Consider the following 13,223-nt stretch of genomic DNA (forward strand, 5'->3'; position numbering starts at 1 on the left):
GGTGACATTGGCATCCAATTTTAGTTCAAAAATCTAAAACCTAGCCATAGAGAGACATAATAGTACGGTGACATCGGGTCCGATTTTAGGTAGAGAGAGAGAGAGAGAGAGAGAGAGAGAGAGAGAGTGTAATGACCTGGGCTCCACTGTGTAAGAGAGAGAGAGAGAGAGAGAGAGAGAGAGAGTGTAATGACCCGGGCTCCACTCTGTAGTATTGTCCGCTTTGGATATTGAGTCCACCTGGGCCCCATTGTGTAATATTGTCCGCTTTGGACACTGAGTTCTCACGGCTTTAAAACGTGTTACACAAATTAGATGGACCTCCCCATTGTGTAATATTGTCCGCTTTGGACACTGAGTCCTCACGGCTTTAAAACGCGTTACACAGATTAGATGAACCTAAGTCTTATATCTGGTATCCCCCTGAGAGAGAGAGAGAGAGAGAGAGAGAGAGAGAGAGAGGTTGGAGCTTGTTAAAATAGGTCTTGAGTTTGAATCCAAAAATGAAAGTTTCTTGATTCAAGTAGGTTTCCTAATAAAATGGTTTTTCTTGTTGGAAAAGAGGTTTCCTATTTTGGATCCAATTCTTGTCTATATTTAAGAAATGGATGTTCTTTGTGAAGTGCATTATAGAGGTTGCTTGTGAATTACGCCCTGAAGATATCCAAGTATGTCAAAGCCAATTAAATTCTTGTAGTAAGAACTTGTATTTAATTTTTTCGTGAGATTGAAAGATTATTTAGTGATAAATTGTGATACTGAATACTATGTAAATTATTGGGTGTAATTGGGGCTTGAGAAACATGATACTATTCGAATGACTTGAGTGTGATTGTAATATCCGTTGCATCACTTAATCTATAGTAAAATTCGTTGTTGCTCTTTCAGTAGACGGACTACAAATGAATCATGTAAATCTGGTGTTTGATTTATTTTTTTTGTTTTGTTTATTTTATTATTTGATAACTTGCTTTTGCAATGAAGTCGGTGGCAAAGAAAGGGAAAGCATAGCCAAGAGAGAAGAGGCAGAGACAATGTTCGCAGTGGCACAACCATATGCGAGGGTGGCGAGTGCCACTGGTTGACGATAGTGGCATGCGACGACTCCGATTGTGGTGGCTTGGTGGCTGCTCAATGATTCGGGGGAATGAGAGAGGTAGGGTAGGTTAGGGTTTAATGGAAGAAAGTGTAATCTTCGAATGTATGGAAAAATCTTGGGCGGCTATTTCTCAATGGAGCACTTATGTATAATTGTTCCCATTACCCTTTATATCAATGAGTGTTCTAACGATTTTGATCCCTCGTATGTGGTAATGTCAGGATTATCAGCAAGCAGTAGCACTAAGATTCATAGCCCAAAATAACTTTTTTTGGTTTAGTCAATTGGGGCGATTTATAGTACACCTTTCGGGTTCGTAAAATCCACGTGGTAGAAGAATATGCCTATAAAAGATGGGTTTTGCCGTTGGACCTGGTTTGAGCGATGACTTAGAAGTGTTGGAATTTGAAGCAAGACGACGCATCAGACTTCAGTACTTTCAAACGAAACAATTCATCGTAATCGATGATGGAATCATAAGAAACCTAAAAGAGATACAATTTAAGTAAAACAGTCAAAAGGGTAACTCTCTTTTCCAGATTGGATATTGCGTTGAAGTTTCCTGCTTTTGTCCCATTCTCTTGACTCTCCTCGGAGTGTACGACTCATGGCCACGGGAAGAAAAAAATGGGTTTGCTCTACACATACGTAATTGCACACGCAAGAGGGCCTTTTAACCACGTCCTAATCAACGCGAAACTGTCTTTTCAAAGCTAAACGATCCTCCGGCCGACACGAAAAAAAAAATCAGCAAAGCGACCCAAGATATGCGTGACGTAAGACAACACGTAGAGAGAAGAAGTGCCGAAAAACCCTACAAGGTGCCCCGAACCTATCCGTGAAATTTCCACCATAGCAGCCCACTAAAACCTCGGGTTGACAATGAAATCATAATTCGATTATATATATATTTGTGTGTGCGCGCGCGCTCACGCACGCATGTGTGTGTGCATGGATGTCAACATTGGTGCACAATCGCTCTATCTTGAAAATTGGACATCATCCCTTTCCTAGACACAAATGATAGGGATAATAGAAAAGTTGAGGTTAAGTTTAGCTCTAAGAAAAAGAGATATTTGTTTAGGTTTTTCTTTTGATAATTTAGGAGTATGGGTTTGGAGATCCAGTTATCTAAAAATGTTGGAAATTATATCCAGAGAATACACACTATTTGTTGTAATTTAACATCAATATAAAGAAGACGATAACAGCTATATAATATTCTTCTTTTTATGTAAACTTACAACTCTTGGAGAAGAATAAAATAAGATATCATTGAAAAATAACATAAAATTGGAGGTGAGGTACGGATAACCGAATCTCCTTAAGGCGATTAGTTCCGCCAATGGTGCCCGCAGATTCACGAACTATGCCTCCCAAGATACAACACCTCGAACCTGTTTGGATTAGCACTATGCAAACAGGACTCTGGTCGAACCGTTCAATTGAACCAGCAGACACTCGGGAAAAAAACAGAAGAGTAGAAAAGGACATCAAAGCTCTTTTTGGAATCGAATCGGGAAAACCAAAAACCCTTTTTGAAGCTCTATGTTCCTATCTATATATAGAGATTTTTTAGTTCATGTACTAAAGAGATACATGAATTAAATAGACGCGTGTATCCACGAGATTCATGAATAAAGAGATACGTGAATCCAAGAGATTCATGTATCCAAAGATACATGAATTCAAGAGATTCATGAACTCAATAAATACATGAACTAAACGATACATGAATCTAAGAAATTCATGAATTCAATAGATACGTGAACATAAAAGTATAGGAAATTCATGAATCCAAAAAGAGATACGTGAACAGAAAAAAAACGTATCTTAATTTATTGGCTTCCGTTGATCCATTAACCATAATTATAACCATAATTACAACAATCCCCACATTAATGGATCAACAAAACATTTTTGACTCGAAGGAATCTGAGCATGCCTGTTGAAATAAACCGCATCAAGATAGGTAGCTTTCGCTTTGAACCTTCTTTAGTGAAAGCTTATCGGACTTACTTAACTAGTCGATGGACTAAGCCTTGAATCGCCAGTTGTTTATGTAAGCCTAGACAATAAACCTCACACGGAGTATTTCCAATTCAAGATTGGTTCTCGGTTGTGTTCGTTCTTTCGGCCCCCGAACCTCTCGGGATTCATGCGTGCTTTAGAAAATCTAGCCTTTAAAGATTTTCATAGAGTCGGCCAGCTCCACGCATATAGGTGCATTCCTATTAAAGATATCCTACCATATCTTCTTGGATATTGTATTCCAAGTTATAGGAATCATTAAACGCATAGCGTACCCTTAATAACTTATTTGTAGGAAAGCACTGTTGCATCATAGGAATGGGAGAGTGCTCACACTAGAGTTTCCAAAATTTGCGTTGTCCTATTGAACCTAGTCCATGGGATCTCCAATCGCATAGGTTAGGTTTCCACCCTGGAATCTCTTTATTGGGTTAAGGCTCTTAAACCCATTCCCCTCGATGCGCAGTTTATATGCTCTTTCGACAAACCTTTTGTCAGCGGATCCATAATATTTTCCTTTGACTTTACAAAGTCTAAAGAAATTATTCAATTTGAGAGCAACCGCATACGGCATTGTGTCTACGACGAATGTGTCTAGACTTACCGTTATAAATCACATTATGCACCCCCACACTTTTAGAAAATTGTAGGATGACAACTTTTCATTCCATAACTTGTATGGAGTTTTACCTGTCTTTTTGTGAGGTATTTCATTAAGAATAAAATTTGCAGTTAAAACTGCCTCCCCCCACAAGTTCTGAGGTAAACCTGAACTCAAAAGCATGGCGTTAGCCATCTCCTTTAGTGTCATGTTCAATCGTTCAACAACTCCATTTTGTTGTAGAGTATAAGGTGCAGTCGTTTGGAAAATTATTCCAAAACTAGCACAAGACTCCTTGAAATTGATTGAACTATATTCTCCTCCTCTATTCTGAGGTGTAGAATGAGATCTTCATGGCTCATCTCCTTCCGTTTGTGCTTCAAATAATTTTGAAGTCTGACCAGCCCGGAGGTAGTTTCTCAATCATAGCCACCACTTGGAATGATTCACTAAGTATCATTCCCTCAGCCGATATGTCACTCAGAATTAATTGCAATTCTTGAACCTGACTCATGACAGATTTAGAATCCACCATCTTGTAGTCCAAGAATTTGGCAACCACAAATTTCTTGGTGCCAGTATCCTCAGTTTTGTATTGTTTCTCTAAGGACTCCCATAACTATTTAGCATATTCAATATTACAATAAACATTATAAAGAGAATTCACTAAACAGTTAAGGATATAATTTCGGCATAAGAAGTCCCCATGCTTCCAAGCCTCCAATGTACCGAGCGTCGTGACATCTTGCTCGTTTAGACTAATTATCGGGCACACCTCCGATAAATATTTCGTCAGATTGAGCATGATCAAATAGAAGTACATCTTATGCTGCCACTGTTTAAAGTCCACTTCGGTAAATTTCTCCGATTTCTCATTAGTTGTAACGGAGGTGTTGCCATCACGGTAGGCAAGGTTCGTTGAACCATCCCTCCGGAAATGAGCCAAAAGCCATTTGGCCTACACTTTGAAAACAGTCCCGGGCATACCAGTCGTATGACTTGTACCCGCACCACCAAAATTGGTGTTAGCCCAAGGGCCCGTAGCATTGGCTGCTACAAATTCAAACCCCGAGGGTTGAACATATTCCATAGCAATGGTCGAATCGACCATAGGAACGTCTCCTGAAACATTCTGGACATTGAAAGGCACTTGATTGTTTTTAGCCATCTCAATAATCTGACAAGAACAACAAATAGTGTGAGATAATCGCCTTAAGATTGTTGGAAATTATATCCAGAGAATACACACTATTTGTTGTAATCAGAACATCAATATAAAGAAGACGATAACAGCTATATAATATTCTTCTTTTTATGTAAACTTACAACTCTTGGAGAAGAATAAAATAAGATATCATTGAAAAATAACATAAAATTGGAGGTGAGGTACGGATAACCTGAATCTCCTTAAGGCGATTAGTTCACCGCCAATGGTGCCCGCAGATTCACGAACTATGCCTCCCAAGATACAACACCTCGAACCTGTTTGGATTAGCACTATGCAAACAGGACTCTGTCGAACCGTTCAATTGAACCAGCACACTCAGGAAAAACAGAAGAGTAGAAAAGGACATCAAAGCTCTTTTTGGAATCGAATCGGGAAAACCAAAAAACCCTTTTTTGAAGCTCTATGTTCCTATCTATATATAGAGATTTTTTTAGTTCATGTACTAAAGAGATACATGAATTAAATAGACGCGTGTATCCACGAGATTCATGAATAAAGAGATACGTGAATCCAAGAGATTCATGTATCCAAAGATACATGAATTCAAGAGATTCATGAACTCAATAAATACATGAACTAAACGATACATGAATCTAAGAAATTCATGAATTCAATAGATACGTGAACATAAAAGTATAGGAAATTCATGAATCCAAAAAGAGATACGTGAACAGAAAAAACGTATCTTAATTTATTGGCTTCCGTTGATCCATTAACCATAATTATAACCATAATTACAACAATAAATTCATAGAACACTATGCAAATCTTATGAACTGGCTAAGTCCGAGCTTGTCAAGCTCACGATTAGTGAGATTCCAACTCTTGAATCAGAATATTTCCAACTACGCAGCCAACCAAGCAAATTTTAAGGATTTGAAAGTGGTTTTACAAAATTTCACATGGTGTTAGAGCAAGAAGCCTTAGGTTCAAATCTTTCAAGTCTTTATTTACCTCATCAATTGCAATTTCCATGCCTTGTACTAAAGCGAAAATCCAACTTACGCGTGAGGGAGAGTGTTAGAATACTTAAATAATAAAACCGCATATTCATTCGATAGGTTAAACTTTTAGAATAGCTTGCTGTGGCTTCACAAAATCTCATAATGCAAATAGTGCTAGGGATGGCTAAGGTAGACTGTGCAAGCGATGGCGGCAATGAGCGGAACTGGCAATGCTAAGTTTGATAATGATATATAGTGATAAAAGGCGTTTGGGGGAGGAGGAGGAGGATAGAAAAAAAAAATTCAGCCAATGAAATTAAATATGTCCTTCATAAAGGGATCAATTTCTATCGTGAATACCCGTCAAATTAGAGTATCCCAATCCAAAATAGAGAATCAACCTTCAAGGTTCACACGCTTAGGATGCTTATGCATGCAATCCTCCATGGAACTTCATTTGTGTCGATATTATTGTTGAATATTGGTTGACAACGGGTTTTATATGTCTTTACATATTCCTCAACCTAAAATTTTAAATTTTTTAGGTCGGACTTGTATTAGAGCTATTTGCAATTTCCTTCGTGTGTTTGCCATCGTTAATTAAATTCCACGTATTATTCACAATCCGGCTTACACTTTTATATGTTCTTTATATACACATGATCTCCTTTCACCCAAAAGTTTAAGTTTTTGCGTTGGGCTATCCAAAAAGGAAAATGATAAGCTAACAGTAATAGTCTTCAATAACAGACGGTGGCTTTTCCACCTCAAATTTTCTCAAAGAAACCTATTGACTTGTTTAATGGCTTTTTTTTGGAAAATAAAAATTGAAAAGTCTCATTGTGAGGAATTTCTTTAAAATCCACTTGGTGGGTTTGCTAGCCCACCGAGCGGGAATTCTTATATTAAAAAATAAATCAGCCAAAATAAAATAAGGGAACTGAAATGAAACTTATTAACATCATTAGTGTTATATATATATTTTTTACATTAAGTGCAAAAAAAAAAATTATACATTTTTATTTCAAGAGAAAATAAATGTAGAATTACTATTAGCATCAGCACCTATACAAAACATTTTTCACACTTGTAGTTTTTTTAATCAATAACTTGCTTGTTTTAACAAGAAAGTAGCCAAAAAAAAAATTGCAGCCCAAATTGAAAGACCTAGGCTAACCGATCAAGTTCTTTCTCTCCCAAACCAACAGTTAGCGTTTCAAATCATTGATTTTCAACGAATTTATCAATTTGAAGGGATGGAAAACTAACATTATTTTATTTCTTAAGTAGTTTGTGAGTTTTTTGGATCATTTAAAAGTGAGAATATATATAATTTTTGTGCACGTAATTCATTCACATTTTTTTTTTTTTTGAGGGGATTTGGTTGGAAGTACAGGGAAAACATTTTTAATGCCATCAAATAGAACTTTAAGACATTTGGTTGGACAAAGCTAGAAAGATAGAGGAATAAATTGTGACATTATTTCCTAAATAAAATAAAAAAACCAAAACTTTCCCTCCCACAATTCTCCAATCTGGTTGCCCACCTTTCACAAATTGAAAACTCCGTCAATATCCAGCCAGTGGATATGCAGCGTACCGTCATGCTGGTGGGATCCATCCAAAAATTACAGTAATGCTAAAAAAAGGGTCGATTGGACTGCTTTCAAGTACTTAATGGCCATTTATAGTCACCCATTTAATGGTACAACAATTTCAAAAATATCTCGAGCAATCGTCGTACATCTAAAGATGATGGGTCATGATCTCGACATGGATAAAATCTACTCTCCATGGGGGTCATACATGAAAGATATAATCACCGAAAAGGTGAAAAAGAAACTCGGAAGTCTTCGAGTAAAACCGAGTCGTCCATCATTTTAGCTCTCATAAAATTCAAACTTGAAACTTTAGATCAAGACTAAATTGCGAGAAATACTAGACTTACTAATAAGACTCTTAGACCATACGTGTCCATTGATATATATATATATATATATATATAATTTTATTTATGTAGGTACACACGTTTTAAAGGCTAAAATCGATGGAAGAAGATATTGTGCCCCTATGCTCGAGTCGAGGAAATTGCCGGAAACTTCACATGCCTTTGGCTTTTTCCCAGATTGCCACGTATTGCCAAGACACGACACGAGTTGGTGGGCAACGGGCGACGAGGTCGTGATCAAGCGGGACTTGAGGGACGTAGCCTGCTGCTGCTGGCTTGGAATCTCATCCCATCCCCTCCTCACGCAGCGCCACGTCACCACAGTGGCCGTGACGTAGCCGAATGCGTCACCGCCGTTGACCCTGGAGTCTCCCCACCTCCTCCTCCTTTAATTGCCTCCCCCCAACACTCCCCTCTCGAGCCAAACAGCAAACCAAACCACTCAGATCTCTCTTTATCTCCCTCTCTCTCTCTCTCCATGCAAAAAGCTATCCCTTACACGGCTTATATTCCGGCTAGCTCCGGCCCCCCGCCGCCGGTGGTCGAGGGTCAAGGCAGGCCAGAAGGGATGCCAGCGGCAGAGGAGGTGACCGGCAGCAGTGGCGTGGGGAGGGCGGTGGCGGAGAATGCGGTGATGGTGATCGGACGGCGAGGGTGCTGCATGTGCCATGTAGCGAAGAGGCTCTTGCTGGGGCTCGGGGTGAACCCCGGGGTGTACGAGGTCGATGACGCGGAGGAGGGCGTCGTGATCAAGGAGTTGAAGGGCATGATCGGAACCAACGGCAAGGACAGCGATGGCGGCGATGGCGGCGACGGCCAGAAGTTGCAATTCCCGGCAGTCTTCGTCGGCGGGCGGCTGTTCGGAGGCCTTGAGAAGGTGATGGCCACTCATATCTCCGGCGAGCTGGTGCCCATCTTGAGAGAAGCTGGGGCCTTATGGCTTTGAGGCATGTATGTACATGTTAGTAATCTCTATCGTTCTAGAAAAAATTTCTTGATCAATGATTTGAAATTTATGATTGGTGTGATATAAGACCCCGCAAGTATTTTTCCTCTTTTTCAGTTGCTTTGGTATCTTTCTGATTAGATCAATCTAGGGTTCGCTCGAGAATTTTTGGAGAGAGGGACCTAGGAATTGATTTGCTCTTGCTCCCCCTTTTTTTGTTGTAATTTGTCAATGTAATTTTCTTTGCCAATTAATTGTGGTTTCGATTTGTCCAAGGTCGGTATACGTTACTTGAAACTACGCAGGAAGTTGCGTGCGGCTGAAGAGATTTTCCAGAAAGATGTCTTGTTAGATCTAATCGCGGTGGGGGCTTGACTTAGTCTACAATTTATCAAGAAAATATATATTCTTTTATAATTAGAACAGGGGCATCTTTGTCGTCGTGAATGAAGATCCAATGATGTAGACCATAAATTTCCTAGCAGCGGGGTCAATGCAATTCGGGCACAAAAAAATAAAAATAAAAATAATAATTGCATACTTGGACCACACAATGCGGGCCGACAGGAAAAACTTTTGGGCATAATTACCTTATCAATCCTAAATTTATTATATGGATAACAATTCAATTTTTAACTTTTTAATTTTGCTGATATAATTCCAAATTTTTGTGTAAAATTGCAATATAGTCCTTTTAACCCATTGCCATCGGAAATTACTAAGGTGGCGTGAACAACTTATGAATCATTATGTTAGCGATTTCCGATGGCAAACGACCGAAGAGATTCTCTAAACTATATTAGCTAAACGGAAAAGTTTAGGACTGAATTGATATACGTACAATAAGTTTAAGATCGAATTGATAAATTTCCTGAAACTTTTGTCTATTTTACACCTATCAACCAAATATAAGCATGATATATTAAGCATTATGAAATCCTTAGTAGATCTAGCTTGCGGTTGTGAGCAGTACCGTGAGATGTGCTAAATCTATAGTGGAGTTTTCACCCACCTCTACTCGCCCCAGGCGAAAGTAGCTACTATACTAGCCTACCTAGTGGTAGTTGGAGCATGCTCTGACGTGGAGTCTACCTTCCCTACCGTAGGGTCCCCTAATTCTCTGTTTATTTTTGTCTTTCCAACAGAGAGGGAATACGGAGGGCAGCACGGGGTCTCCCACCCTAGAGCGGTTCTCCCACCTGTTACTTGCTTAGGTTCGAAGCTTCTTTAATTGATTTGGGGGATAAAAATGTTGTTTTTTCGGTACATCTTAAAAGTAAAACCTCTTGATTAGTGGGCATGCCCGACACGGTTGTGCCCACAAAAGATGTTAGAATGCGATTTTTTTTGAGTTCAGGATTGTAAACCTTTACGATGAAATAATGTCAAGGTAATCATTAGACATATTGAAAAATAGATGTTTGAGTTCCAAATTATTGATTAAATATATCACAAGAAATGTCGGTCTACTGAAAATCGTAAACTATTACTAGTAGGCTGTTTAATGAGTGTTCCGGGATACCCTAATTATTAAAATGTGCTTAAAGTTCAGTGGAGACGCCTTCTATTTTTTTTTCTTGCCTCTGACCATGTGAAAATGAAAACGAAGCTCCAAAGAGATTGATTGAGGAGTTAAATTTTTGATAGTGTATGACACATTCCGCATTAAAATCATTGTGTCCCCTACTTAAATTAACTGCTAATATATTTAAATATTAGACTATACCTCCATCTATAGGCTTAACTTTTAGAACGGTTAATAATAATCTTACAAAATCTCACATAATATTAGAAAAAAAAAGGTCACGAGTTCGAATCTTTTTATACCGCTATTTGCCTCTCTTCCAAATTCCAACCTATGCATGAGGGAGAGTGTTAGCATAGTTAAATATTAAACTATGCCTTTATCCATTAGCTTAAACTTTTAGAACGGTCGATAGTAATCTTACGAAATCTCACAATAACGTTAAAAGCAATGCTTATATCCTGATAAGTGGAGCTTCACTTGATGCATATGGATTGTGGCGATTTCTATACATCGATGATGATTTGATTAAAGCAGAATGTTTGAATGGCTCGTGTTATTGGAAATGGTGACTTATTGAACGATAGAACACGAAGACATATATGGTGATGATTTGATGTGCATAAGTATATCTAGTCGGTATCATATGGGTTCCAAGCACACTTCTGTCACGAGTTCATTTCTCTCCAAGGCACATACACGATATGTGAGAAGAACTACATTGGATGTTTGGAATAAAAACATACAATCAATATACACAATTTTAACTCAGTGACTTTAAGTTCAACTTTTGGTCTCCGTCTCGACTATTCCAATTATGAAGGTGTTGTTGGATTTCTCCGACCCTTCTCCATCAATTTCTTCTCCAATTATGGCAAGCTGCTGCCGCCCACAACCAACCTGCGACCCCTCGAAATTGTCCATGCAATTTCATTGCACTTCCAAGTTAGAAAAGTCTAGACGCAATCAAGACTTTTGTTTTTAGCCTTCTTCCTCCGTAGAAAGTGCTAAGCAGGCAATGCTAGAGAAAGGTCACTTCTCCTTTATTTTCTTGAGCTAAATAAAGTACTAATTTACACCATTCATAATTTAGCTGGTCCACACGCAATAACCTTGACCCAGAAACGCAATTCACGAAATCATGTCGGTTAAGCCACTTCGGCATCTTTAGCGTAGAAAAAAGGACGATTAATTTAGTCCAACCCGGAATTGATGGTGCAAAAGATAGGGCGGATGTGTAAGACAAATAGGATATTATTCACCTATTTCGGACGAAGGGGCAAAACATAGAGGTATGAAACCTTTAAAAATAAGAAAATATATAAAAAAAATAGGTCACTTTTTCATGCCATGGAACTCTTTCATCGGATTCTATTATACAAGATAGAAGAATCGTCTAGTGAAAGGTCCCATTTCTAAATAATTTCTCACATCTTCCGTCGAGCCTGCGTCAATTTGGTTCACTTTTCATCTTCTGACTGCTTACTTTTACGTCTTTGCTTTGAGAAGTATCAATACATATGGTGGTCAAGAAATGGATCTCACTTTAAAAGGTTTGTGATTCTGAGTTCAAATTTGATAGAGTTAGTCTTTCGAGTGCGATAGCTACTCTTATGATTGGGCCAGAGATTGTGTAAAGAATCAAGACTCTATAACAAATAGATTTTGAAATTTTAAAATTGTGAGGGGAAGCTTTAGAAGGAAAAAGAGAAGCTTTAGAGGGAAAAAAAGGGAAGACTTTCAAGTCTTTGAGGATGGAGTTTTTAGATTTGATAAATGTCTGTGTAACTAATGATGCGGATGTGAGGAATAAAATATTGACAGAAGTTCATGGCACTAATACATTGTCCATCTAGGAAGTGCAGAAATGAATCAAAATCTTCATCAACACTATTGATGCAATGGTATGAAGGTTCATATTTGCAAAACATGTCTCGAGATGTTTAATGTGGCAACAAATAAAAGCTAAACATTGTAAACTCGGTGGAACATTGAAATTGCTAGAAATTCAAAGATAGATTTATGTAATGCCAAAATGTCATTATTCCATTTAGATAATATTGGATCGTTTGACTAAGTTTGCTTACTTTCTAGTGGTGTAAGTAGAGTATACATTGGAAAAGTATGCAAAACTATTTGATAGTCAAACAAATAGTTCATCTACAAGGGGTGCCTATGACTATCATGCCTAATCGAGAACTAAGATTCATGGCAAAATTTTAACAAGGTTTTCAAACTACATTAGGGACTACACTTCAATATGGTACCGTTTTTCATCCCTAAACTATTGGTCAATTAGAAAGAATGAAAAAATGTTAAAGAATATGTTACAAGCATGCGTGGTCATATTTAGAGACAGTTGGGATGATCACTTGCATCTAGTGGTGTTTGCTTTTAATAACAACTTTTAATGTTGGCGTGGCTTCCTTTGAGACCTTGTATGGTAGAACTTGTATGACTCTTATCCACTTGAATGAAGTAGGAGAAAGAAAGCTTATAGGTCCGAAGTTAGTGCAAACGACTTCCGATGCAGTAAAAATGATTTGGGATTGACTTTAAATTGCATAAAGTCAACAAAGGAGTTGATGTAGATAAACACTGAAGGCCATTGAATTTTAATGTTGGTGATCACGTGTTCCCTAAGGTGTCATCAATGAAAGGTGTATTGTGTTCTAAAAGTAAGGTAAGTTGACTCCAAAATTTATTGAACCTTTTGAAAATCTTGGGAAAATTGGTGACTTAGGCCCCATTTAGTTTAGGTCCAAAGCCTTTAGGGAAAATATTAGGTGTGCAAGCATTTTTGGAAGTTCCTTGGCCAAATGTTAACATTGGGAATACTGAAAGCCCAATGTAGGTTTGAATCTACTTTGAGCATTTAGTATTTTGGAAATGCAAGTCCAT

At 38.1% G+C, this 13,223-nt stretch overlaps 1 protein-coding gene across 1 annotated transcript; it reads left to right on the forward strand.

The window, feature by feature from the left end:
- The first annotated feature begins 8,242 nt into the window (after positions 1-8,242).
- On the forward strand, positions 8,243-9,082 carry LOC104440982 (glutaredoxin-C9). Its single transcript, XM_010053959.3, has one exon. The coding sequence runs from the start codon at positions 8,330-8,332 to the stop codon at positions 8,795-8,797; it is 468 nt and encodes a 155-aa protein (XP_010052261.1). The 5' UTR covers positions 8,243-8,329; the 3' UTR covers positions 8,798-9,082.
- Positions 9,083-13,223: the final 4,141 nt, after the last annotated feature.

This window comes from Eucalyptus grandis, chromosome 4 (assembly GCF_016545825.1).
Source record: "Eucalyptus grandis isolate ANBG69807.140 chromosome 4, ASM1654582v1, whole genome shotgun sequence".
Classification (NCBI taxonomy): Eukaryota; Viridiplantae; Streptophyta; class Magnoliopsida; order Myrtales; family Myrtaceae; genus Eucalyptus; species Eucalyptus grandis.